Below are 27139 nucleotides of genomic sequence, written 5' to 3'. Positions count from 1 at the left end.
CTATCATCTACTGTACAGAATATAAATCTATTGATAATACCTTAATGTACATGTACATGTATGAATATTTATCTTGTATCTATTTTTTGCAGAAAATGGATTAAACCAAATTCAGAAATCTTATGACGAGCTAAAGAATTGGCTGTCTGTCTGTACCGATACATGTATGAATATTTATCTTGTATCTATTTTTTGCAGAAAATGGATTAAACCAAATTCAGAAATCTTATGACGAGCTAAAGAATTGGCTGTCTGTCTGGACAGAGGAAGCAAATATCCATTCTTTGCTTGTCTGCACAGAGTTACAAAATAGACACTTGTTCTCGAAAGGTATCTACAGTTCAACTAAAAAGTGATCAAATTTTCACTTTTTTTCATAAATGACTGTAGAGACAAAGAGATGAAGTTTACATATTTTACCTCCATTTTCACAAATTTTGTTACACACAAAAAAATGGATATAGTACGGTATCTCTCATAGTCTGTAATGTGCATTGCCTATATTGAATCCATTAATCACTTTGCTTTCAAATTTTATTTTGATTTTACAGGACCAGAAAAATACAAGGGGAGAAGATCCAAGAGGAGAATTCAGCCGTGTGTATGTCCATTTTTTAAAGCCAGCATCATCGTATTAACCTGTGCAGGAAAGGGGGATAAATTTGTCTGCCCTTCCCCAGGGGACAGTGAAGGAGAGAGAAAAAATTCAGGGGTATGTCTGTGTGAAAATATATTGGATCTTTACTTGTGCACATGTAATAAATAAGAAATTGCATAAATACATCTACCCATATTTAAACAAAAAGTAAATAGTTTACAATTTACTAAAATCTATGTAATTATTACATGTAATCTGATTCATAACTACAAATTTTTTTAATTTAAAACAAAAAATACTGATTAAAGAACAGATTTATTTTTTTTTGGCAATATTCATGCAAGTACATGTATGTGAACAAAGAAAGATAACTTGATGTAAAGATTGAAATTTGAAGTGGAAATTTCACACTTAACTTCATGTTTGTCTCTAGAATTAATTGCACTTTTAAATTAACTTTATTTTTGGTGGACAGAAGTCAAGCAAGGCAGATCTCAGTGAAAAAGAAAATAGAAACAATGATGATGAGAAAGACAGAGATGAAAAGGTGAATTGTTTTAGATTTATTTTTTCACTCGTTAGATGGTGACTTTTTTTTTTTATGAATGATTATCATTTTATCTTGAATTGGATCATTTTAAAATCCTTTCAGTGGTGTTTTTAACATCTTTACATTCCATTATTGTATTCATGGTTTACTAGCTTCCTTAATTAGAAATTAATTCTAAATAATTTTAAAAAGAACCTAACTTACAGAAATTAGTTCTACATGTACAACTTACAGAAATTTCTTCTACATGTACATATAAAGTTATGTACATAAAACAAGCTCCGTAAAATGCAGAATTAAGAATATATAGATATTCAATTGACTTAATTTGGTTCATAAAATGCTGAATAATATTCAGCATCTTACTAATCCTTTGTCAAAAAAAGAAAGAGATAAAAAGTTCATTTTTTAAATTTATTTTGATTAGGAAGACCCTCCTTTCAGTGAAAGAGGACCCAAGTTGAGAAGGGGACCAAGTAATGATCTCTCCGGTAAATCAAGGGCGGTGGATCCGAATTTTAAATATCGCAGAAAACACGGCAAGCTACGAAATGGTCAGCATGAGCTGTCTGACTATCTGGGAATACTACAGAATCTGGATCAGGTAAACAGCTTCTGATTGCTTTGAGAGGCATGGTAACGATTTGAGCTGAAAATCCTTGAATTTCAATATTTCTGTTTATTACACTGTATGTTTTCAATTTGCGTTTAACTATCTAATAAGGTTCATTGCTTTTTGATGAGCAACCAAAATTTGACGGTCAGCTGAGGAACCATATTTTCAATTATTTTTGCATTTGTTCATTTTAAAATCTCACTATGATGGTTATTTTCTGAAAGTTCAGATCTATTAGAAATAAAAGTTGCCTATTCGTGATTTTATTTTCTTGCAATTTGATACACATCAAAGATCAGGATTTCTTAACAGAGGATGTGTATTTTTTTCCATTACATGTACACTTATTAATAAATAACTGTTTTACAGATCAATAGATTTGACGATAACTTCTATAATGTATTAGAATATGTTAGTCATGTGCTTAGGGAAAGAAATACAAGTTTGCATGTGGTTTAAAAAAAAAAAATTGACATTTGAATCTCGATAAGCTTAATCCTATTAATAGTTTAATTAAAATTGTTTTTCATTATCTTTTTTGAAGTTTGATTAAAAAATTTCGTCAGTTAATATTTATGTTCATCTCTTTATACAATGTTGCATTTGCTTTGCAGGATATTCCTCCAGATTTAATGTTGAAGATAAAAGACTTCATAGAGGACATCAATCCGTGCCTTGTTATTTGCCTGAGGTCACAGTCAGGGAACGACCTTGAAAACTGTGACATATGTCCTTGCCTTATGGCCTTGACCTCCCACTTTGGAAGCTGCAACAGTGAGGTCCAGAAATGCAACCTGTGCACTCAGCTGTTCCGCCTGGTTCAGCAACACGTTCTTCTCTGCAGAGCCAGAAGCAATGACGGCGCACAGTGTCCTGTTTTGGTCTGCAGGAAAATCTCGTTTTTGATCAACGAGGATCCGCGATTGATCTTCACTAAGGAAGCTAAGATATGGCGAAAACTGAAAAAGTACATCGGTGGTTTCATTCAAAGAAAGGAAATTGCAGAGAGCAAAGCGGATGACGGCGAGACATTTTTCTCCATGACCAGTTTGACCAGCATCAATCCCGGAACATCTTTCGGATTCCAAGGGATTGGAAACCCAGTGAATCCACCAGCCCCTTCCAAACGCCCCAGCTGGATGTACATGCCGTCTTTAACTATCATACCTGAAGACCAGGACAGAAGTCTGAATGTGCAGGAGAACATTCCCCAACCACCCCCAGAGCGTGTTTCTCGATCAGAGCCAATCTTGAAGAAAAGACCTGATGGAACCATTGAGGCCCTACGGCCTATTGATTTTCGCACACCAAAATTAAAATCCAAAGCTTTGAACAGATTTGCATCTTCGGAGAAACTACCCATCCATCCTCCATCACCAGTGGTAACAGGGCCCCCACCATCATTTACGATGCCAAAAAATACCACTGCGCCAGGGACAAAACTGGTACGAAAAGTCTCTTTTAGAAATGAAAGGGCTGAAAGTTTGAAGAAGGCCCTTGACGTGGAATCTGATGCTTTCCCGGATTCCTCCACTGGGGTTGCCGTAGAAAGTGAGGAATCTGTATTTTCATCAGAACCCTCTTCCTTGGAGAAAACCTATGGCAGGCAGCTTAATAGTGTTAAGGAAGGAAGCAACCCGTTTCATTTTGGAGAAACCCAATTCTTGTCCCTAAAAGAGAAGCCGACTGGATCTCCTGGCATAGGTACATTGTACATGAAATCTTCTTTTATTTGGAGGGAGGGGGGGGGGTCAAGAGAGTTGGGTTTAGGCTTTAAAAAACTTATTTACAGTAATTAATTGATACATGCAGTCCATACCACAATATTACCCGAATTATTATGCACATGTACTGGGAGCGCAAGTTTTTGCAGGAATGCAATAAAAGTACATTTATTTTACTGCATTAATGGGCACAAGTTCACACTTTTAGATTTCTTTAAAAACAGATTTATTTGAAAGGTTGGGGGGGGGGGGGGGGGGGAGGGAATCCTATACCTTTACATTTTCGCTGCAACTTTTGTTAGAATTGAATTGCGTTTATAAAGCAATATTAATGTTAATGAGGCTAGGTGGTCAACAAGTTATCCATCAGATGAGATCTACCTTGAATTTGTATATACTGTAAATTCCTTATATTACGCAAGTACTTAATTCCGCAATCCCACTAGTTTGTATCAAAGAGCAATAATATAAAATCGCGAACTTTGAACTTTTCTCCTTATTTCTGATAGTTTTCAACTCTCAGAAAATAATGGCGAGATTTTAAAATCCGCGTAGGATGCTTCTCGCGATTTTTTGCAGATATTAATTCCTTGCGTTTAATTAGAAACTTACAGTATGATTCGTAAATTAAGCCATAAACTTTTATTTAGCAAAGAAAAATTCCAAAAATTTGACCATTCTTCTATATATCTTTATACTGAATTCTTGTTTACAAGGAGATCAATTCAGTTGAAAAATGGCCACGGCCATCAGACCCTCTTAACTTATTTTTATGTGGGTGGATCTCTTGTTATAAATTGTAGGAGAGGTGGTGTACGGCTACAGGGACATTTTGTTGGCGGTCCTTGATTACTGGGAGGTTCTCAGACAGCAGTACAAGGAGTACGGCAAGCTGCTGCAGAGGAGCGTCAAGGAGGAAGGAGTTATCTACCCTGACTGTAAAGTACGATTTAATACGAGTCAGAGTTTCTTTACTTCATAGTTGTGACACAGTTAATGAATTTACAGTTACAGCTATATGAAAAGAATATTTTGACTGCAGGAAGACATAATTACAACTGCAACAGTGCCTACTAATGATTCACGAATTTAATTTTTTGTGGGTTTTATTCCTGCAGAAAATTCTAATGATCATGGGACACCGCTACCAGAAGGACTTCCAGTGGGTGAGGATGACTCATCTGGGGAGAGGCATGTTTGGAAACTGTCACCTGGCTAGCGACTACAATACAGAGTACCAGTTCTGTATCAAAAAGGTATGTATAGCATCAAATAATGAAAACATACTGCATCAAATACTGTAGAAGTAATAAACATATCGGTTGACATTTCAATGCAAAGTAGGCTACATGTTGCACCACCCAGTATTTATACTCATAAAAGATAAGACAATCGATTTTAAATCACAACAGTGGTTAATGGAGGCTGTGGAAACGCCTTTAAATTAAATGATTATCAATTTAACATATCTGGGGTTAATTAAAACGATATTGAACTCAGAATACTTGGCGACTTCAACTCTTTCGAAGGAAATTCCGGCGAAGTTACCGATCATAAAGCGAGTATTTCGCCCATGTTGATCATCAAGATTATCAAAATGCTTGTAAAATGAAAAAGATGTGGGTCTTCTAAAAACAAATTTGGATAAAATTAAGTTTCTTTTAAAAAAATTCTTTTTAATGTGTTAAAAAAAAACAGTTCAGTAGGCAGGATTTGATTGGGTTGGTCGCGTTAAAGGAAACATAAATATTTTTAATTTTGGCCTAAGTTGGAAAAATTTCCCTTTTTTGACATTCTACTCAATAAAGACTTACTACTATAACACAATGTCATGTCAATATACAATGATATACCCCGGTACATGTATTTACTATCTGTTCAGTCGCTGTTTTGACAGGCTACAGATGCCTATAATTTATTTGGCTTTATCTCTCTCTTCATGACAGATTCACATCTCCAAGTACAGAGAGGATGAAATCAAAATCTGGTCTGACTTGGAACATCCCAACATTGTCCGATTCCATGGCGCCCTTCGAAGAAAGGAGAAAATTTACATTCTTGCAGAGTTCATTCCAGGTGCGTGTAGTTCAGCATGTTAATAGAATTGTTTGTGTAACCTTAATACGGGTATAGTTCACAAAAAAGGTTCACAAAAAAGGTTCAGAATCTGAATGATGGTAACGAAGCAAAATACATGTAATATGTTATTAGGCAGGTTTCTAGCTGCAGAACTGTAGCTCTCCGGGAAAAAAATATTGACGGACCGGAGAGCTACAGGGCCACCCATTGAAAAAATTGTATATTTATTGCGCAGAAAAACGTGCGCTAGTTTTGGACTAATTTACCTTATTTATACGCAAATTCTGTGAAAACAATTAGTACCATTAAATTCTTTATGCAATTTACTACTGATATCGTCTCTTCACTTGCCTCGGATAGTCTTTTAAACACCATCACAAGTCCCGTAAATTCATGTGGTGCACTTTGTTTACATGCAAAAATGGCGACTCTCGATCTCGATGTAAATTCAACATACTTGATTTTCCGAGGTCGGTAGCGTGTTTCAGAGAAAGTCTGAGGCAAATAAAGAGGCGATATAAGTAGTAAATTGCATGAAGAATTTAATGGTACTAATTGTTTTCATAGAATTTGCGTATAAATAAGGTAAATCAGTCCAAAACTAGCGCACGTTTTTCTGAGCAATAAAGATACAATTTTTTCAATGGGTGGCCCTGTAGCTCTCCGGTCTGTCAATATTTTTTTTCCCGGAGAGCTACAGTTCTGCAGCTAGCAGGTTTCTAACAGGTTTGAAACAGGCTGTAAGTTTTCTACTAAATGGTACCGTACTTCTTCTGCATCTTTTCTTCTTCTGTCATTTTTCCTCGAGGTTTTTCAAGGATACAAAATATTGATGAATTCTTCTAATATTACAGGGGGTAATCTTACGGAGATCATAAACTCACAGAAGACCCTGATGAGGCGTCTGAGTCAGAGGAAAGCTTTGCAGCTTTTTCAGCAATTGCTACGTGTTTTGGTTTATCTAGAGAAAAAGTCTGTTATTCATGAAGACATCAAATGTAAGTAGAAATAGCTGGATCAAAAAGATTTTAAGCCTAAAAATTTTGCATAAACATGTATAGGCTTCACAATTAGGAAATAGGTAAATTATCATAATAGAAGGAATGAGTATTTTGGCTATTTCTAAATTAAAGACACAAAAGAAATAGTTCAGTTAATTAAAGCAGCATTGATGAAATTGAATTGCTTTTTGCAAAAAATTTACCAATTGAGAAAGAAACACTCTCAAAATAATCATTTGTACATGTATGTATTATGTTCATCAAGCATGTTACATGAACCAGTCAACACAGAATTGAAAACAAAATTTTCATGGGCTTATAAAATTGATTTTTTGAACAAGTCGTTATTTTTATTCATTCTTTAGCTGACAACATTCTATTAAGAGAAGATGGCAGAGAGATTGTGCTGGCCGACTTCGGAGTTGCACGACGTCAAACCACGAAAGTGTCCGGTCTGGTTGGAACACCGACCCATTTTAGCCCCGAGAAGGCGGAGAGCAGCGGACACAACTACAAGTCAGACTTGTGGGCGTCCGTGTGTGTCCTCCTACACATCCTGAGCGGGGACCCACCCTGGGTGAAGCGCTACCCCAATGCCACTGCCCTCCAGTTCCTGGTATGATTTATGATTTGGATGGTTGATTGTTGTTCGAAACTGAATAGAGTAATGGAAAAAGTTGTTTGTGTAGCTAAGGAAAAAAAGTGATGGTAAAATTTGTTAAAAACTGAATAGAGTAATAGAAATAGTTGTTTGTTTTGCTAAGGTTTTTGAAGTACCAGTATTTCTGTTTTTGGAATCGGAGTAAAGTTACAGAAATTTTTTTTTTTTGAGTATTTCTGTATTTTGAATCTTAATAGAGTTTTTGGGGAAATTTGTTTGTAATGAGTATTTCAAAGATTATCTCTATACACTGTACTGTTATCCGTTTCAGGACCAAAATCACTAACATTAAATTTAAGAAAGTGAAAGTGTTCAAGCTAGTTGTAGCTTTCCCCTTCTGCTTAAAAAACAGACAGAGACAGGAGAGGAAATCACATTTTCAAATTCTAATATTTCAGTAGTTTAATTAGTGTTTAATTAGATAAATCCAATGGAACCTATATACCGGTATGTATGAATATTTTATGGTTCACAACAATTGTGAAAATAGATGGAGCTGGTTTATGAATGTCACAAAGAAGAAAATATAATATAATATACAGAATATGCAAACCATGTGTAATTTAGGTTGCTGTTAAAGTACATGCTTGGTAATATTACGCTGATAAATTTATAATTCTTTTTTTTTTAAATCTGATTGCAGATAGCCACTAAGCCGGCTCCACTGGAGGACATTCCACGTAACATCTACACAGATGTACGGAATCTGATTGAGCAGGGCCTGGAGAAGAAGCCAATCAACAGACCCACTGCTCTAGCCCTCCTCCAACACCACGCCTTCCAACTTGTCAGTAAGTGAAAATGAAACTAGCTTTTCGGGGGTTCTTTTGGTTGATGGAAAGAAAAAAAAAAATTATGTTATAATTAGGGTTTTGGTTCATCACATTATTTTTTAGAGTCATTAGATTGTTTGCCAATAAGGCAGTTTTATTTCATAAAAAAAAATATCATTTAAATTTGTTCTATATTTTTACCATATCTTTATTTTTTTTTGCTTTAATTAAGTAAAATTACAATTACAGAGTAGAAAAAGTTAAGAAATGTTAGAAACACTGAATGAAAGTAAGAAAACAAAGTCAGCCTATTAAATTTTTCAAGGTTACCGGGAATGAAATAATTAGGAAAATCATTGGAATTTTTGTTTTGTTTACCTACTACAGATGAGCGTGGTGACACCCTGTATTCTGTGCTCCCCTCTGGAAATCTGACGGAGGACGACACCCACCTCCCCTCTTCGCGACTGACTGGCCAAACCCAGGAAATTCTGGAGGAGATCGAGGAGAGCATTAACCACCCGGAGAAAATCGAGGAGATCTTTAACAACAGGCTGGTTCTCTGTGATGACATCACCAGTATACTGGGAAAGTCCCAAAAGGTAGAAGACGCGTCGGCAGTCACGGACAAGGATTTTCAATTACAGACTATATTGCAGAATGGGAGTTTTACGCAGGACTTTCCTCCAAGCTCGCCAAAGGAGGCCACCGCTGTATCTTTAAGAATACCTGGAACGGTGGTAGAACAAGGCCAGGGGGATTTTAAGAGTCGGGAAAACTCTTTTTATCTGGAAAGTCTGAAGAAGTCTACCCTGGCCACACAGGAGGATATATTGTCAGACAGCATAAAGGATCCCAGCGAGCTAATCAAGCAATATCTATATGATGATTTGATCTTGAATCACTTTCCTTTCCAAGAAACGAACCTGGCTGTGTTGCCGCTGTATGTGGAAGACGAGACGGCTCCAAACCATTTAGACACAACAGTGACAGGTGAGGTACAAATTCCGGAAAGCCCTAACAATATTCCTATGTTTGAGAGCATTTTAAGCAATGAGACAGAGATAGAGAGACTTCACACCAAGGTTCTTTTAGAGCAACTCTCCAAGACCAGCAGCAACAGTGACCTGCTTGCAGCTGCTAGCCCAAGCCCACAATTCAACAGTGGAAGCCAAGGCGGAAGCAGCGATTTCAATCAGGATCACATCATACAGACCCTCATGGAGAAACCTGAAAATGACAGTGAGGCTCCAAGCAGTTCAGCTAGGAGCGAGAGCACCAGCAATAGGTCGAGGAATTCCTCCAGTTCTGCCATTGATGAGTCAATAATGAATTTCTTGGAAGTGCCGACTGCTGAGACAAGTTGTCCAAGTACCAGTACCATTGGAGGAAACCTCCCCAATTCCATTTTGTTTGACTTTGATTCCTCCAAGTCGAAGTCGAGCGAGAGTTTTCACACACCTGGGGAACATATTCCAGAGGAGAATGAAGAAAAAGTGGGCAGCGAAGAAAAAGTGGGCAGCAAAGAAAAAGTTGATGGAGAAGAAAAAGACAACACAGATGAAGAGAAATCTATCAAGGTAACGAGAGAGGAAGGTGAAGTTCAAGCTTCCTCAGGACAGAAGGAAAAGAATGATGGACTTGGACAATCAAAGATGATTCCATTGGACCTACAAGGTATGGATATATCGCCGCACAACACCATGTTTGATAATTATGACAAGAATATCAGCGACGACGATCTGTTTGCTGTTGATGAGACTCCGCTAGATAGCAGCAAGTCTGAGGAAGAGACCAATAAAACCAAGTCAGGAAACTCCCTGAAAGACAGCTCCAGCCTGAACCTAAGCGGGCAGGAATCGGGAGCATCTCAAAACGAGGCTATGGTAGCTGGACCTATACGGCCATTCACGATAGAAAAAGATCCTCGTGACCCCAGTAAACAGCAGGTGGTTGTGGACACTGACCCAAGTAAGGCCCTCTACCCACCAACCTCCTTCAAAAAGGCCCTCCCAAAACTTGACTTAAACTTAAGAAAAAGTCAGCCCAAGACTCCCAAGGACAACACCAAACGCTTTTCCAACCCGGATGTGGGAGGACCTTACACTCCACTAACCCCTCAGAATTACTACACCCCCCAGGTGAGTGCACGCAAGCCGTTTCCTAATTATCTGGGCACTCCCACTTCTGGCTATGTCACGTCCTCTCCGAACAGCATGATGAAGCCCGGTCCTTTCCCCTCGCCTCGATCATCCTCTCCCAGGAGCCAACAGGATGAAGAAATAGGTAAGAGGGACGAAATGTCTGAAGTCAAGATGGCTCATCATATTTGATGCCTCAACATATATGGAAAAGTAAACAGAGAAGGGAAAAAAATGTTTAAAATCATGGTGTCTTAATTGATCTCTAAACACCATGATTTCAAACATTTTTTATAAAACTAGTTGAGAGAGGGAGGAAAAATGTTGGAAATCAAGGTGTCTTGAAATTTGAAAAAATTAGCGGAAAGGGGGGAGGGGGATATGTTGGAAATCAAGTTGACTCGATCAACATATCTGATTGAGTGATATTTAATTGGGTGGTGGAAAAATGTTGGAAATCAAGGAGTCTTGACATTTTTTTTTTTTCATAAAAACCATTGTAAACTGTAAAGAGCTTTTATAATGCAATTTTCATACTTAGTCTAATTGTTTGGAATAGCTAGTACAAATTATGGTTAACTAATATTAATAAAATATATTTGGAGAATTACTTGGCAGTCAATAAATATGTACCGGTTACAAATATATCTATGGTTAATTACATGTTGGAGATGTGTTGCGGTGTTATTTTCATGCTGTTTTGTAAATTACAGAAGAGTTGACGAGAGCTTTGTCACAGCACAGTGAAACCTATTTTGCTGAAATGGTAAGTACTGAACTATTGTCAAGTTTTGGGTTTTTTTTTTTATCATAAATGCACTCATGTGATCTATTGCAATTTACTGCCTTTAAAATTGTGTTGAGTTTTTATTCTCTACAAAATAGACATTTATTAATTTATACATTCTTGTATACCTGCGTTTAACAGTCGTTATTCTTTCATGGTAATCATGAAAGAATCCTCAACAATTGTATAACCTTTAATATCCAGATAATTTCGATTCTTGTAAGTTTGATTAGCTGGTTTTAAATCACATTTACCAGCTTTGGTATTATGACCATTTTTGAATTTGGTCATTTGTTGTAATTTCTGTTGTAAAATGTAGCCAAAATTTTACACGTATTTCTCAAAATGTACTTGGTTTGAGAAAATATTACCTCCTTGATGAGTTTTTGGAGAAAAATACCGGTATATGCGTAAGTTGTATAATTATGTGCTTTGTTTTTTGTAGGATTTTTATATGGATTCATATTATTCACTTGCACAAGGTGAGATTCTGCACGAGAAATTAGAAGAACAGGATTATGAAGACAGTCTTCAACTTGTAATGGGAAAATATGTCACCATGGAAACAAATGGCAAGTTCTGCATTAATATTATACTTGTCTGTTGCCATGGAAAATACGATTATTGATAAATTTTAATTGTTGTTTTAAAATTTATTGTGCTTAAATTTTGTAAAAGCGGTGAATAACAAGGCTCGATCGTTCCATAATGACATATAGCAAAGAATTATGAGCCATCGGCATATGATTTGTAACTTATTGGCTGAAATTAAAGTAATAATGCTTTGGTTGACATTTGAAATGATTTTTTGTCATGTCCTTTGATATTTTGATAATATATGATCAATGATGAGAAAGTTATGTTATGAATGGAATTAATCTCTACCTTTCCTTTTTTAATAGAAAAATATGTTAAAGTTGCCATTCGAAAACTAGATGGGGGCGAATTCACTACAAAACTGTCTTATGAGTATAGCAACAAGTCGTGGAAGAGTTTTGTGGAGGAAAACTTCTGCATGGTAGGTGTAAAAATTGTCATCATGATTAAGTTCAATGAGATTAAGAGGGCTGGGTGGGCGTGGCCATTGTTAGGCTATATTTACCTCCTTCAGCAGGAAAATGTTTTTTTTAATTTACATTTGTGTATTAAGTTATGCTTGGACTTCTTTTTACACAAAATGATTTTTTGACATATGATATAAAAGTACTGTAAATATGTAAATTAAAAAAAAATCAATTTTGATTACCAGTGTACTATTACATGGTTAGTATTGGTTAATGATTAGTAAGCTACTAAATATTTTTATTTTACTTATTACTGGATTAATACTTGTATATGATAGACAGGGAATAACTACCACATCCAAGAATATGTATTGAACTTTTCTTAACTCGGCCCTAGATCTACATAATTATTTAGATATTGTTTTATTAATTAAAGAATCTTTAAAACATTTTTGAAAACCTGAATAAAGTGTTTAATTATAACAGATGCAGACAAATGGTGTCGAGATGCTGACCCTGTGTTTTCTGGACGACTCAGCATTGGACCTACAGGAGCGACCAATCGACTGCCAGAGAAACAACCATGTGACCTTAAAGGTCGTAGAGGTCACCGAGCATGGGCGCGACGATCTACCTTGGTACTGTCAGAATGGGATCTGCAGGGTGGGCGGGGGAATCCCAGTGTAATCGCTGGACCGTGTCACGCGTAGAGATGGTAACCAATCAGAAGTGAGCAACTTGTAGACCGAAGTTGTGGCTATATGTGTCATGTTTATTTGGATGCAAACCAAGAGAGGACTTTTGAATTATGATGGCACATTTGTTATTTTGACTTGTTGTTATGTGAAAATGACATTTACATACTAGTTTCTGATTTTTGTAAAACTCTATTTTAAATTGTTTTCGTTTATGTGAAAAGGGAGTGGGTATCAACTTAGAATGTTAAAAGAAGAAAAATTGTTTCAATAATCATTTTTTTGGTAAATATGACATTTTTTGCTGTAGGGATTGCAAAGTTTGATAGATGGATATTTATTTTTTGTAAGGATTTTATTCCTCCATTACTTTAATTTTTCATAGCTTTATCTACCAAAAATGTTTTTTTTAATTTAATTTTTGTGAAAACTTCAAAAGCTTTTACAAGCTAGACATCCAAATTAAAAGAGGATTATTTTTTATTTGTTTTCATTTTGCCAATGAGTGCAGTTGTTTCTTTGATGTGGTTTTTTTTTTTCCAAAGAGAGTGTATAAAAAATTTGCCATGACTTAACATACATAATATACTATACTGTACTAAGGAAAGTTTATTTTTTTGAATATGTTTATTGCTTTAGATTTTACAAGGGAGGGAGGTTATTCGTTATGATTTTGTTACTCCATGACTTTCCCTCTTTAAATCTGTGTACATCATATTGATTTGAAATGATTTTGTCTTCCATGATTTTGAACCTATAAACTTCCTCAAGTTTTATAAATGTTATTTCTGGGGGTTTTTTTTTCAAATGTTTGTTATCACTTATACAATGTATATAATTACATCTTATATGTAATTACATGTATCTATTATATGATTATAGTGTCTAAGCTTTAAATGCTCTATTCATTACATGTAACTAAATGGGGTTTTTGTTTGTTACACCATTTAAGGTGGCTGGGTTGCCAGATGTACCTTAAACTCTAAGATTTGATAGTTTTAGCTCAAAACTATACATGTAATCCAGGAAGGAAAAATTTCATTGCTCTTAGCTTTAGAATTTGAGAATATTTTCTTAATCTCTATATAGTGCCCATCTTTTTAAAAGGAGATTAATTTACTCTGAAAATGGCGTTGAGCCTTCATACCTCTTAAATTTTTTTATTTTTGAATAAAATATCTCTCCAGAGTCTCAAATTTTCCTTTCCTTTCATTTATTTGGCATACTTTCACATTCATTTTTTTTCGAATTTGCCTTTTTATAAATGAAGAAAGGAGGATATTAGAGATTGAAATGGTTGTCATCAATATTTTTCATTTATGATACATGTAATGTAATTCTACCATACAACTATAAATAATCTTTGGGGCCATATAAATGTATACCTTACAAATCTGTGATATACAATAAAATGTCTGTATTGTTCACTTTAATTCCAATCTTTCTGCACAATAAAATATCTATCATATGAAATATATATAGTTTTTTTTCTTCTCCAAAATCAACCATATACCTGTAAACATATTTTCCAAGTTATAAACATCATGGAAAATCTTGGTCTTTTAATGATTCTTTTATGAATATCTGATTGAACACTTACAATATGACTTCAGCCCACCAATAATTTCTGAAAATATCAGAAGACATGCATGCTGAGATTCTGGACATTGGAAGCAAAAGACAAACTTTTTCATGTCCAAAAGAGCAGTTAACCCTGCTTTTGGGACACTGCCGGTCAGCATGGGATATACATATGTTTTTTTTATATTATGTGCATATTTTGTTCAGTTCCATAAATTACCAACAAGTTTAAAATTTGGTAATTTTACAGAAAACTGTTTATTAAAATACGATTTCTCAGTTTATTTTAATTCGTTCAATGCCTGGGGTTGTAACATACACACTTGAACTGCAGACATCTGTAGTTTGGTTTGCGTGGATCCACGGCACACTGCTGACTGCAGTCCGAGTCTGTTGTACAAACTGTAGGAAGGAAAAGGACAGTGAAAATCTAATTTGAAATTTAATCATTACATCTCATTGTGCCATAGATAGAACGGATATCTTTTTTTTTATTCAGCAAAGTTTAAAATGCGATATTTTTTTTTTCTTTTGGGGCTTTCAGGAAACTAGAATGCACAGAATTGCGCAATCTAATTAAAATTAGATCACTACTCACGCTCCCGTATTTGATATGTCGCCCATGTGAGGATCTCCTCGCAGCGACATATCAAATTCGAGAGCGTGAAGGATCTAATTTTAATTAAATTGAGAAGTGCGTATTACATGACATAATTTATGCTGAGATTGTCTACATCATGTGTTTGCGATTTATTGCGCATCTTCATATTCAAAACTACTTAAAATATAGTTTACACTATGTCGCATTCAAATTCATCAGCTAACTGTTACACATTTTGACAGCAGAAGTAAAAAAAAAAGACCAGGCAATAAAATGACCAATTTCGGCCTCCCTAGCTAATTGGATGAAATAAAATTATATGGAAACCGTTTTAGCGTATTCAATGACCATTATTATTTTTGTCTTGTATAATATTTTTAGATATCTAGTGATTACTTACAGTAGGATGAGGTGCAGTAACACTGTCCCCCTTCACAGATTTTGTAATGGGGAGGGACGCAGTCAATATCACAGTCGCTTACAGCATGGCATATCTCGCCGCGTACCGCACGGAACGCACCAAATACTACATAGACAGAAGTCATATATTTATAAAGTACCTGTACACGTATGCACAATTAAAAAAAAAGCATCTGGTTTTCAGTTTATTCTGGTTATTTAGCAACTAGGTTTTCCGAAGGAAAAATCCGGTTATTGAAATGGCAGGTGGGCAGCTGTATATCCTATTGTGCGGATAACTCCTCCTACAGTTTTCAAGATAGGAAGTTGTTCTTTTGTGGATCAATTGTACATATATTAGAAGTGTTCATATTGCTAGGATTTTGATTTCTGATAATTTATGGGGAAAAAAATATCAGACGAGCTTTTGAACTTAGTTAATTTTTTGCAAAAATATTTCATATATAGAGTACTCCATTTCCCTGAAAAGGTTGTGTTTATCAATTCAGGGATGACAAATGGATTATGAATACAGTTCACACAAAACAAGACCTGGTTTGCTGTCATATTAACAGCTTTTCTCTTGTTAGAAGTTTATAAGAGAAACCAAATAATATATACAAAAGTCAAATATACGTATATGTACATTGTACATGTATACAATTTTTTTTTTAAATTTGATTGTTATATAAACTTGTTTAGTTTAGTTTGATTAACATAATAATAGAGGTTTATGAGAAAAAAATATGGTCGGCCCCTACCATTATAGTCCAAAACCGCTTTTAGTAATACTCGGTTAAATAGGAAAATTCTTTTTTTTTTTTTAAACTAATATTACAAGACTGTACAGTATTTACGACGTGTTTCAATTCGCGAAAAAAAAAATCATAAATAGCGAAAATGGTAAATTAGAAAAACAATCGTGATTAATGTTATATGGCAATTTACAGAATTGTATTAACATCCATTCGTTTAATCAAACGTTGCAATACAACAGAAATAATTTTATGTTTAGAGATGATATATAAATGGTCAAATAAAGAAGATGGTTGGATAAGGCGTGTGAAATGCCTATAATATGACGGATATGATGCACTAAAATTAATATATCAACAAGTCTGATTATTTTTTAAATAAATCATTAAAAACAACGTATATTTAACATATAATCGATTTGTAGCTGTTGCCCTTAAAATATGTTCAATATGTGGAATATGTTGGTTTGAACAGGTGTATGCGTATCAAAACCTCTAAATAGTGTCATTGTTTAGAACTTAAATGTAATTTCTTTTAAAGAGTTGGTCTGTGTTCATATTTTTGTCATAGTCTAAATAAAGCCCAATGAAAAACAAATTACCGATATATATCGGTCAACAAAAAAAACGTGGAGAGATTACCCACTAGATATTAAAAAATATTTTTTGCATCCCCAAAATGTAACGTTTTAAGAAAAATAAATAAAAAAAAAGTCAGTAAATTCATGGCAAAAGTCGCTTATAGAGCATTTAGACAACGCACTTTGTTGAGACTATAATGCTTAGTGGTTAGAGCATCAGACTTTAGGAAACCGTATAGAAATATACTTTTTAGGTTGTTAGTTCGACACCATCAAAGCTTATACACTCTTTTTTCTAATCCCTATTATAATAATCTTTTGGTAAGATATTCAAAGCTGAAAATAGTTAAAATGATCATGTCTTTTTGCAAACTTATATGATTATATTATCAAATACATTTCAAAATTTTATTTTACATCCAAACCAAAATAGGCCTTTGCGCTATCTAATTCACACATCTTCAAATTTATAAATAAAAAAAAAACACCCAAAAACAACAACCCTGAATTCTTTGGTTAAAAAAGGAATTTAAAAGGCTTGCCTATTAAAAAAGACAAACAGCAGACGACTTTCATGGCGCTATAGGAAACAGATGAACCGACTGTGAACTGATTGCGACTGTCTGTTGAAACAAATAAGTAAGTATAATTTGCTGTCAGTTCACCGCTTAAAATGAAATATTAATCCTTCAACAAGCCACTGGGCACTGTCCCAGCTGCGTTAAATTAAAAGCTATTTTTGATTTGAAAATATTGCATTTTTTTTTTTGCCTCCCCCGTCCCCGCCCAATATCTTTTATTTGAATACAACAAGGGCAGTATGAGCAACTAGATATGTGTTTTAAAAAGGAAAAAAAAAATCCTTAAATTCCACTATATTTATCTACAAGTACAAGTAATTAGATTTTATCTATATCACACACACACACACACACACACACACACACACACATATATATATATATATTTTGTGTGGATATCTACCAAGTATGATTCTATTTCTTACGGACACTTTAGTCAATTCATAGCTGCAGGTCTGTAGCTCCCGGTCTGAAAAAAATTCGGATGAACGAACTGGGTCGTCTATCCGAATTTTTTGAGACCGGGAGCTACAGACCTGCAGCTAGTCAATTCATAACTCCATAGAAACTAACAGGACTAATATCTACACGCCCTGTTTATCGATTGGTCGAAACCTATAGCGACGTAAGAGAAATAGGGAAATAATACGATTAAAAATTAAAACAGTCATTGATGAGACGTATTTTACTCATTGGACTCTCGGGTTCATAGTGTTATCGCAAAAAGACACCGGAAAATATAAATACTAGTATATAGCGATGGATTACAGTTAATTTTCGTAAGAAATAAAGGAAATCATACCTAGTACCAGTTACATGTAGTTGATATTAATATTAAGGAGTATATTTCAGATATTGTTGAACTTTAGCTACTTGTCCTTATGGCGTGATGTTCGATCAACACGTACTAGTATACAGATGTCATCTCCAGCTGATGCTGTTTTGGACAATTATAAATACATGTAGTAGTTCACTTGTCAACGGTGCTACAGCTCGGGGATACTAATAATAGAGGAAACGCATTTATTCATAAAACGCATAAAACTCGTTCAATAAAAAATGATACTATAAATCACGCTTGGGGAACCAATGTTAATATTATCTGAGCTACTGTGTCCCCCAATAACAAACTTATTCCATTGGAAGCATGTGTCATTTACCATTTATCAATTAGCATTGTAATTTATACTATGGTGTTTCGATGGGGCCACTTCGACCTTTACTGATTACATGTACATAGAATTTGATGCTGGCACCGTACACGCCAAGGTTTTCCGATTAATCCATGATATTATTGGTACGCATGCGCTAGGCCATTGTGCTTACTATGAATGTTTATAAATTTTTTAATGTGTATATGTGACATATATGTTAACCAGTGCTGGCTATGCCTAATTATATACTCCACATTAAATGTAATGTCTGCCATAATGTATACATACGCACCTCCAGACTCCTGTCACTTACCAGCTGTCTGTTTACCGTGGATCAAACACAGTAACATTCTAATTTCATTATGCGACACTCCTTGCTCATGTATGGATCTAGAGGGGGAGAGGGGGTCCGCCCCCCCCCCCTCCCCCCGGAAAATTCAATATTAATAATTTCACACATGAAGTAAAGGGGGAGAGAGGGTCTGGATCCCACCCACCCACCCACCCCCCCCCCCCCCCCGGAGAATTTAATTTTATTAAATATATATTGTAAAATCTCCAAAATATGTCTCAGACCCCCCCCCCCCCCCCGAGAAAAAGTTATGGATCTGCGCAGGCTGTTGAAAATAAATTCTAAAAAGTTCATCGTCTGCCTCATATGTCCTTTTATACAGCTAAAATTGTCTTTAAACGATAGAGAGCTCCACAATTATAAAAAGACGAGGCGAAAGCGCGGAGATGCGAAGGCGAAAGTGCGAAGTTGCGATGGCGAAGGAGAGATAGTAGTATCGCTTCTTCGCCTTCGCAACTTCTCACTTTCGCCTTTGCATCTTCGCGCTTCGCCGTCGCATCTTTTCACTTTCACTCCTTCGCCGTCGCACCTTCGCACCTTCGCACTTTCGCCTTCGCAACTTCGCACTATCGCATCTCGACTTAAAGGCGAAAGTGCGAAGGTGGAAGTGGCCCCATCGGAACACCATATTATACACTAAAACATTGAAATTGTATTGAACCATGATCTCTTAAAATTCTCAGCAACTGGTCTGAAAAGTGGTTATTGAAATTTATCCCGCTAAAACAAAAGCTTTTTTTCACAAAGAAACATGTAGAAGAATTTCCGAGGTTATTTTTTTCAAGGGTGTAAATGGACTATGTTTCCACCCAGAGACATCTTTTTTCTAATGATTTAAGTTGGTCTCAACATATTAATAATATAGTTTTCTGCTCAAGATAAGATTTCGTAGTTCCTTAATCCTATACTACTCATGTTTGAAATTGTAATGAGTAATGCGTTCTTCTTAGCTTTTTCTTGCATATTTTAAGACTTTGCTGATTGTGCAAATCATCAGCAGTTAATGATGATATCACACTCTGCACAAGATTATAAGTTCATTTTTCAGTCTCCATTTCTTTTCATTTAATGTAGGTCTTGCTTCATGACCAATCATATCTTCATCGCCAACTCTTCCAAATCCAATAGCAAGTCTCTTCCCATCAATAGACAATTTAACATCCTTGTTTTTGTAAATGCATCAAGGATTAGTGTCAAAATCCCTGGTTCTGTGGCGTCGTCTCTGTAAGGGGCTGCTGCTTTTGACAAAACAGGATCAGATGGAACGGCGAAGTTAATTTTACATTCTGATGTGCTTTTTCTAACATTTCCCAGTCCATCGCCATAAGTATACCCACGAAAACAATTACTCCTCTTCCCTAGAAAAGTTCCTTAACTGTCAACCAAAATGCCATTTTTTTCACAATACCGCATTGAAGATGCTGTGGGGTTTGAAAAGAAATTAGCAACATCGAACAACAATTAGATCATTATGTTGTCAATACGTTGGCCAGAACAAATTCACTTAACAACAGGAATAACAAAAGAAATTAGCAACATCGAACAACAATTAGATCATTATGTTGTCAATACGTTGGCCAGAACAAATTCACTTAACAGCAGGAATAAAAATTTTCAATGATGTTGTTTTTTTGCAAACTAGGATAGCTTCTGCATGATGAGTTCATAAAGTTCATGCATACATGTATCTGTTTGAAAACTCTCAGAAAAATAATTGTTATCTGTAATTTTATCAATTTCATGGGGTTTTTTTTCCTGCGATGATCGTTTGAAAGAAAGATTTCTTGCTTGGATATTTATATTACATTTTAGTCCATTTTTAATTTTGGATTTATATCACTAACCAAGATGCCAAAGTGTATGCTTCGGTACATTAATGTTCCTACACTTTTATCAAACAATTTTTGTCTTATGCCAAATTTCTCATTTTTCTGTGTCCATTGACAGTTCAAGGTATGATATAGTACTTTATTCGGAGTTCAGATGATGAACTAAACCGACAGGTAAGAGAGAACATAAGTAGTTATCATCTACAAAATCATTTGTATAATAGTTGTACGTATATCTTACTGATGGTACGCATATCCATATGCATATGGTACGTATATCTATTTTTCTAGATACACATATCATCGGGATTTTCATTAACGAACAAAATATCAATTAATATGCGGTTTGGGTTTATTCTATAAGTCGCTACATGTGAAGACTCAGTAGCCCTTCAAAACCTTTATGTTTTATCCGCTGAAATACGATCTGAATAAACAAAATGAGCTGACTTGCCTAGATATGTATTCAGTATCATTTTGACAGAATATAACATGGGGGTCAGTGATGTCAAATTTTAGATATAGGGCTTCAAAGGTAAAATTCTCGCAAAATTTGGCTTAAAAAAATTCAGACATGTTCTATATATTTGCATGATTTTATGCTAAACGGCTATCACATTCTCAAGATTTGATTTTGTACATGTCACACAGAACCTATAAAATATGTTACAAACCTATCAAATGTTAAAAATGTGAATAATGAATAAAGTATAATAAAAAGAAAAGTATATTGAAAATTCATAAAATTGCTTGTTTCTGTCATTTTCGTCTAAAAAACCTTCCGCACGAAAAAATAGTTCCCCAAAAAACTTGTTTGTTTCTTGAATTCAAATGGATTTTCTTTATGAATGTTGTGTAATTATGAAATAATAATCTATCTGTGATGATTAAATAAATAAAATCATATTTATTTCAAATAAAATGATAATCTGCGCAATGAAATCAAAACATGAGGAGTGAGATACCTTAAACAAAGATTCTTCTTACTCAAATGACTTTCAAAAAGACAGGAATTTAAATCATGTCATGTACATGTAAAAGTGTATCTCTTGACTTGTACATAACACGATAAGTACAATTAACCAGGCACATCCTTTGCATATGCATTAATTACGAAGGCTGGATCGGACAGTAGCCATTTTTAGGTTACATTTGCATCCTTTATACATGTATATGAAGAGATCCGTATAATGATAAAGAAAATTAACCAATTACTCAATTACTTTAAAGCTTTTAAAACATTGACATTTCTTTTTTTTTTCTTTATTTAGTAATATTTTATGACCTAAAATGATAAATAACAGTTAATGCCAAATCTCATGAAGAGGTCGTTCGAGGATGGAACCCGAACCCATTCTCGAGATCAAGCGGCATTGATTTCAACGGTCATTGCATGGACTTATACAAGCGATCATATTCTCATCGATAATTTAGTTCACGCTCTCAAATTATGAAATATGAGTTAGAAAACTTAAAGTTAACCAGTCTCAAAGGTAAAAATATGATGCTTAAAACGGCATCCTCGTTAAACGATAACTTTATATCTTTTAGTTTTTATCAATTTTGACGCTGGATCATGCTTGTCTACATAAATATCTGTATTATAAGAGCTATCGTATTTACCATATATTCCCTAGTTTCTTTACGGAAGCATTAAATGATTAACAACGCTTGATGCTGAACAAGGCAGCTAGTGAATGAATGTACCAGGGGCGGAATCAAGTCTTTTTTCCGAAGTAGGAGGCCAACAATGAAATACGCTTTTTAAAACTTAATGTATAGATATGTAAACGATCTTGGCGAATGGGTAGTGAGGAGGGGTCGAACTTAATCAAAACCCTAACTTGTTTATAATACATTATAAATACATTATATTTATAAGCAAAACACATTATAGAGGAAGTAGAGGACACCCTTAACTGCAAGAGCAGCAAAGAAACACATGGAAGATTTGATATCATTTTGAAAGGGTAATCATTGTTAGCCTTATCTTACCAGTATTTTCCAAAATATTGAATTTCTATAATGGCATATCTATGTTCCCGTATGCAATTTATTTATCTATGAGTTATGTCATCGTGGAAGATAGTTAATTCGGTATGCAATATATTTATTATATATTGTCAACATTAAGAACTTTCACGGAACTGTAAATTAAATATTGTAATGTAATACATGTACGTATTAATTGAAACGAGATACATTTCCGTTTTTAATTTCGACATGCGCCCGCTTTGCCATTCATATTTAATGCCCGCATCGCTAACTTTCTATACCCGTACTGCGCTAGAACCTGGTATTTTAGTTGAGTGCGTGGTCTTGGATAGGTAACACGAAAAAACTCTGGTTCCACTCAATTTGATGGTATGTATTTCAACATAAATCACACGTACCGGTATAACAGTATCATTTATTAATTGTTTTATCACAATTTGTCATGCCAATGAATTGTTAGGTTTAACAGTCATTTTGCCAACTCCAACGGTTTTGTTTCTGAAATTCCTAGTCATTGGAAAAAGATAAAATACAATGTACATGTTAAAACTATTATAATAGTAGTGATATTATTCGCCTTTAGGTAGCTACATGTATCTCAACTACCCTTTTTTCTCATGCTAGTGGTCTTTTGTCTAAAAGTGTATCAAAAGTCATATCAATCTTTTTTTACCGGTAACAATTTTGGTACTACTAATCTTAAGCTTAGTCCTGGTGATATTAATCTTGGCACTGGTGATCTTAATCTTGGTACTGGTGATATTAATGTTAGTACTGGTGATATTAATCTTGGCACTGGTGATCTTAATCTTGGTACTGGTGATATTAATGTTGGTACTGGCGATTTTAATCTTGGGACCCGTGATCTGAATTAATCTTGGTACCTGTGATCTTGGTCTTAAAATTGCTATCGTCAACTTTGGTACCAGCGATCTTATTCTTTGTGCTGGTGTTTTCATTTTTGTGGTACCGGTGATCTTCATATTGGTATTGGTGATCTAAATCTCGGTATCTGTGATCTTAATCGATGTACTGGTGATTTTAATTATTATCATAATACCGAAGATCTTTATGTTGGTTCATGTACCGGCGGTCTTAATCTTGGTACCGGTGATTTTAATCTTGGTTCCGTGATCTTCATCTTGGTACCGATGATCTTGATTTTGGTACCGGTGGTCTTGATCATAGTTATCTTAGTTAGGGTATCAGTGATCTTAATCTTGGAATCGGCGATCTTTATTTTGGTACCGGTTATATTAATCTTGGTACCGGTGATTTTAATCTTGGTTCCGTGATCTTCATCTTGGTACCGATGATCTTGATTTTGGTACCGGTGGTCTTGATCATAGTTATCTTAGTTAGGGTATCAGTGATCTTAATCTTGGAATCGGCGATCTTTATTTTGGTACCGGTTATATTAATCTTGGTACCGGTTATATTAATCTTGATACCTGTTAATTTAATCTTGGTACTTGTTACTTGTTATCTAAATCTTGGTACCTAATCCTGGTATCGGCGATCACAATCAGGGTAGTATGGTTCAGATTCTCTTATTTTTGGAATTCGGAATTAATCATGAGGAAAAAAAGTGAATTTTTTTTTTAGAATTGTACCACTTAAAATGAATTATATGTAATATACTGGTATCACTAAAACTTTGACACAATTTAATAACTTAACTTAACCTGAAACCATGATGATAATAAAATCTTGTACACGTTCTGTTTTAAAACAAAATTATTAATTTAAAAATGTAATGAATACATTTTAGATCTGGTCCATATTATGATTGTTTCATGAGCAATGGGAACGGGCTTCAGTGCCCAGGACATCATAAGGTGTCATCTCTGCGATAAAGAATCTCCAACGCTATACTGCGAACTCGGTCACGTACACCTATGTACGGTCTGCGCCGGGAAACACCTCTTGGATGAATCCAAAGAACATAGGGTGGTGTCGATCAAGAACAGAAGTTCTGATCCTATTTGTCCGAAATGTCCGACACATACCTCAAAACTTTGTGAGCTCCACTGTGAACAATGTGACGTTCATATTTGTGTACTCTGTGTTTCATCTAAAACACATAATGGTCATGATGTCGTAGAAATTTTGGATTTTTTCAAAGGCAAGAAAAAAGTTGTAAAAAAGGATTTACAAGAACTAAAAAAGTCAATTTATCCCAGGTATAAAGAGATAGCATCAAAAATCCCAGTTCAAAAATCGGAATTGATTAAAAACTCCCAGAAATTAACAACAATCATTGATAAACGTGGTGAAGACATACACAGAAAAATAGACACCATTATCAACAAAATGAAATCTGAAATTGGTGAAATGGAAGTGAAGTACCTGAATGCCCTTCAAAAACAGGAAGATGAAATTGCACAAAATATTTCAGAAATCACACAGAGCATTGATGAACTGCAAAAATTAATGCGCTCCAATGATGTATGTCTTGTCTCTGATTATAAATCCAGGAATTCTGAATTCAGAAAACTGCCCCCTTTACTAAATATTTCTTTACCAACTTTCTCTGGAACTAAAATTGACACAGATATACTCTGCGAACAAATCGGTTCTCTTTCAGTTCCTTCAATGACAACACAAGGACATGTGTATATAGAGTCTTTGGGCTTCTTTAGCAGAGAATTACTGGACGTATCGCGAATCGTTAAAACTGTAGACACAGGGCTTACATTTTTATCCAGTGTAGCCTGTCTGAGTGATGAGCGAATATGGACCATCGGTCAAAGCACCGCGATGAACCTCCACAACCTGCAGGGAAAACTTCTAAAGTCAATCAAAACCAAGTCAGGATACGCACCGGAAGACATAGCAGTTACAAAGAGGGGAAACTTAGTTTACACTGACCCCAAAGATAAATCATTGAATATAGTAAATAGTGCGATACAAACTGTGATCAAACTAATAGAATGGATCCCTCTAAAAGTCTGCAGCACTTCCTCTGGTGACTTTTTGGTTCTTATGCTCAAAATGGATAACACACAAACAAAAGTTGTACGATACGATGGTCCCAAAGAGAAACAAAGCATTCAGTTCAATGAAAGAAAGCAGCCTCTCTTTTCATCAAATCCTCCATTTGCTTACACAAAATACATCACTGAAAACAGAAACAAAGATATATGTGTAACTGACAATGGAGCCTCTGCAGGAGTAGTCGTTAATAGGGCCGGAAAACTCAGATTTACTTACACAGGGGTTTCTAACAAATTATTTGATCCAGTCGGCATCACGTCAGACAGCCAGGGTCGGATCTTGATATCAGAAAGGTGTAATTGCATTGTTCACATCATAGATAAAGACGGACAGTTTCTCCGCTACATTGACAACTGCGATTTATGCTATCCATGCGGAATATGTGTAGACTCTAGAGACAACCTTTTGGTGGCTGAATGTGGAACAAGTACCTGTAACGTGAAAAAGATCCGATATTATAAGTAAAGAGACTCTGCTTCTATTTATCAACTAACTATGCTTATACAATTCGAAGCGTAACACGTGTGTTCATGAGTGAACATATGCAGATGCCCCTCAACACACATTAGATCATGAACTTCAGATACTGTGCTGACTTTTGGATTTAGTGTATGTCTTTATACTTTTCATAATTGTGAAATATTCAGATTAATATATTAACTCTCACATTCCATATTTTATGAACTTTTTGGTCAGGATGGGGTTCCGAGACTACCAATTATTCTTCAATTAAAAGGAAATGGGTGTACACGGCCATAAACAAGTATAGCAAGCCTGGTGAAAATAGCAAATTTCATATTATAAGGTTATCTTGGGAGCAGTATTCAAAATCTCTGTCTGTCCCTGGGTCCGAAAGGTTCAGATATGGTTCAAATATGGAATCCTAAATGTAGATCCTTTCCTGTCGAAAATAACGAAGTTCTTTTCCATTTCTTCGTGTACGGTTCAGGCTCCCAAAACAACGGCAACAAATAAAGATACTAGATTAGTTCATCCCAATCTGAAGAAAAGCTGCAAAGAATAAGCTGCATTCATCTAGTACAGCACAGAGACAAAAGTGGCTGGCGTGAATTTTATTTGAAATTCACATTAATTTCAATAAAGATATTAAGTACATAATTGTCAACATCTAAATGACAAAACAAAATGTTAATGTCTGATAGCTTTATTTTTTAGTAGTTTACTTTTTACATTGAGAGAGAGAGAGAGAGAGAGAGAGAGAGAGAGAGAGAGAGAGAGAGAGAGAGAGCACTCAAAATCCTTGTCTTATGGGGACTCAATCTCTGATACATATTTAGCACCAACGTTATAAGGAATATTACATTTTATGGTCTTTCCTAATAATTCTACCACTTGCATTTTTTGAAAAAGCATGCGCAAATTATGTATATATGTTACATTTAAAGTTTAAAATCGAAGATTTCTAAACTTATCTATAACAATCTAGATTGGTTTAAGATCTGGAAGAGAACGGTTGGGCTAACTGTACTGGAACCCCGCACGTTAGCATAGAGTGTTATGTTGGGCTAACTGCTGGAACCCCGCACGGTTAAGTGGAGTGTGTGTGATATCGGGCTAGCTGTGCTGGATTTCCGCACGTTAGTGTCGATTTTGTGCAAAGAATTATATCGGACTGTCCGTGCTGGAATCTCCGCACGTGATTAAGTTGTTCTCTCGGAACTCCG

At 35.1% G+C, this 27139-nt stretch overlaps 2 protein-coding genes and 1 long non-coding RNA gene across 4 annotated transcripts in view; 2 read left to right on the top strand and 1 right to left on the bottom strand.

The window, feature by feature from the left end:
• LOC117686458 (uncharacterized) overlaps positions 1 to 14106 on the top strand; it is a 33964-nt gene extending 19858 nt beyond the window's left edge. The window contains exons 8-23 of one of the 2 annotated variants that reach the window (XM_066074068.1): positions 199 to 330; positions 552 to 712; positions 1074 to 1145; positions 1576 to 1752; positions 2379 to 3468; positions 4292 to 4431; positions 4607 to 4744; positions 5435 to 5564; positions 6422 to 6565; positions 6934 to 7184; positions 7873 to 8020; positions 8390 to 8995; positions 10857 to 10909; positions 11376 to 11502; positions 11833 to 11948; positions 12421 to 14106. In XM_066074068.1, the coding sequence (XP_065930140.1) occupies positions 199 to 330; positions 552 to 712; positions 1074 to 1145; positions 1576 to 1752; positions 2379 to 3468; positions 4292 to 4431; positions 4607 to 4744; positions 5435 to 5564; positions 6422 to 6565; positions 6934 to 7184; positions 7873 to 8020; positions 8390 to 8995; positions 10857 to 10909; positions 11376 to 11502; positions 11833 to 11948; positions 12421 to 12621 (3686 nt within the window). In that variant the 3' untranslated portion in view covers positions 12622 to 14106. Of the gene's footprint in view, positions 1 to 198; positions 331 to 551; positions 713 to 1073; positions 1146 to 1575; positions 1753 to 2378; positions 3469 to 4291; positions 4432 to 4606; positions 4745 to 5434; positions 5565 to 6421; positions 6566 to 6933; positions 7185 to 7872; positions 8021 to 8389; positions 10289 to 10856; positions 10910 to 11375; positions 11503 to 11832; positions 11949 to 12420 lie in introns of both variants that reach the window. The other variant, XM_034461327.2, reaches the window with a different exon arrangement.
• Positions 13557 to 15353, bottom strand: LOC136272462 (uncharacterized). The gene is made up of 2 exons (XR_010710468.1): positions 15212 to 15353; positions 13557 to 14612 (listed from the first exon to the last, which is right to left on the bottom strand). It is a non-coding gene; the product is annotated as an uncharacterized lncRNA (long non-coding RNA).
• Positions 15354 to 22755: 7402 nt separating this feature from the next.
• Positions 22756 to 26840, top strand: LOC136272490 (tripartite motif-containing protein 2-like). The gene is made up of 2 exons (XM_066074118.1): positions 22756 to 22826; positions 24229 to 26840. Exon 2 carries the CDS (start codon positions 24261 to 24263, stop codon positions 25917 to 25919), a length of 1659 nt encoding a protein of 552 aa, XP_065930190.1. The 5' UTR covers positions 22756 to 22826; positions 24229 to 24260; the 3' UTR covers positions 25920 to 26840.
• Positions 26841 to 27139: the final 299 nt, after the last annotated feature.

The sequence above is a fragment of the Magallana gigas genome, chromosome 10, assembly GCF_963853765.1.
Source record: "Magallana gigas chromosome 10, xbMagGiga1.1, whole genome shotgun sequence".
Classification (NCBI taxonomy): domain Eukaryota; kingdom Metazoa; phylum Mollusca; class Bivalvia; order Ostreida; family Ostreidae; genus Magallana; species Magallana gigas.
Note: the sequence above shows the minus strand (reverse complement) of the source record. Positions and strands in the feature narration are given on the sequence as shown.

Excerpts from the sequence above, each read along its gene's own strand:
- LOC136272490 (XM_066074118.1), top strand. The coding sequence starts at position 24,261 with ATGGGAACGGGCTTCAGTGCCCAGGACATCATAAGGTGTCATCTCTGC.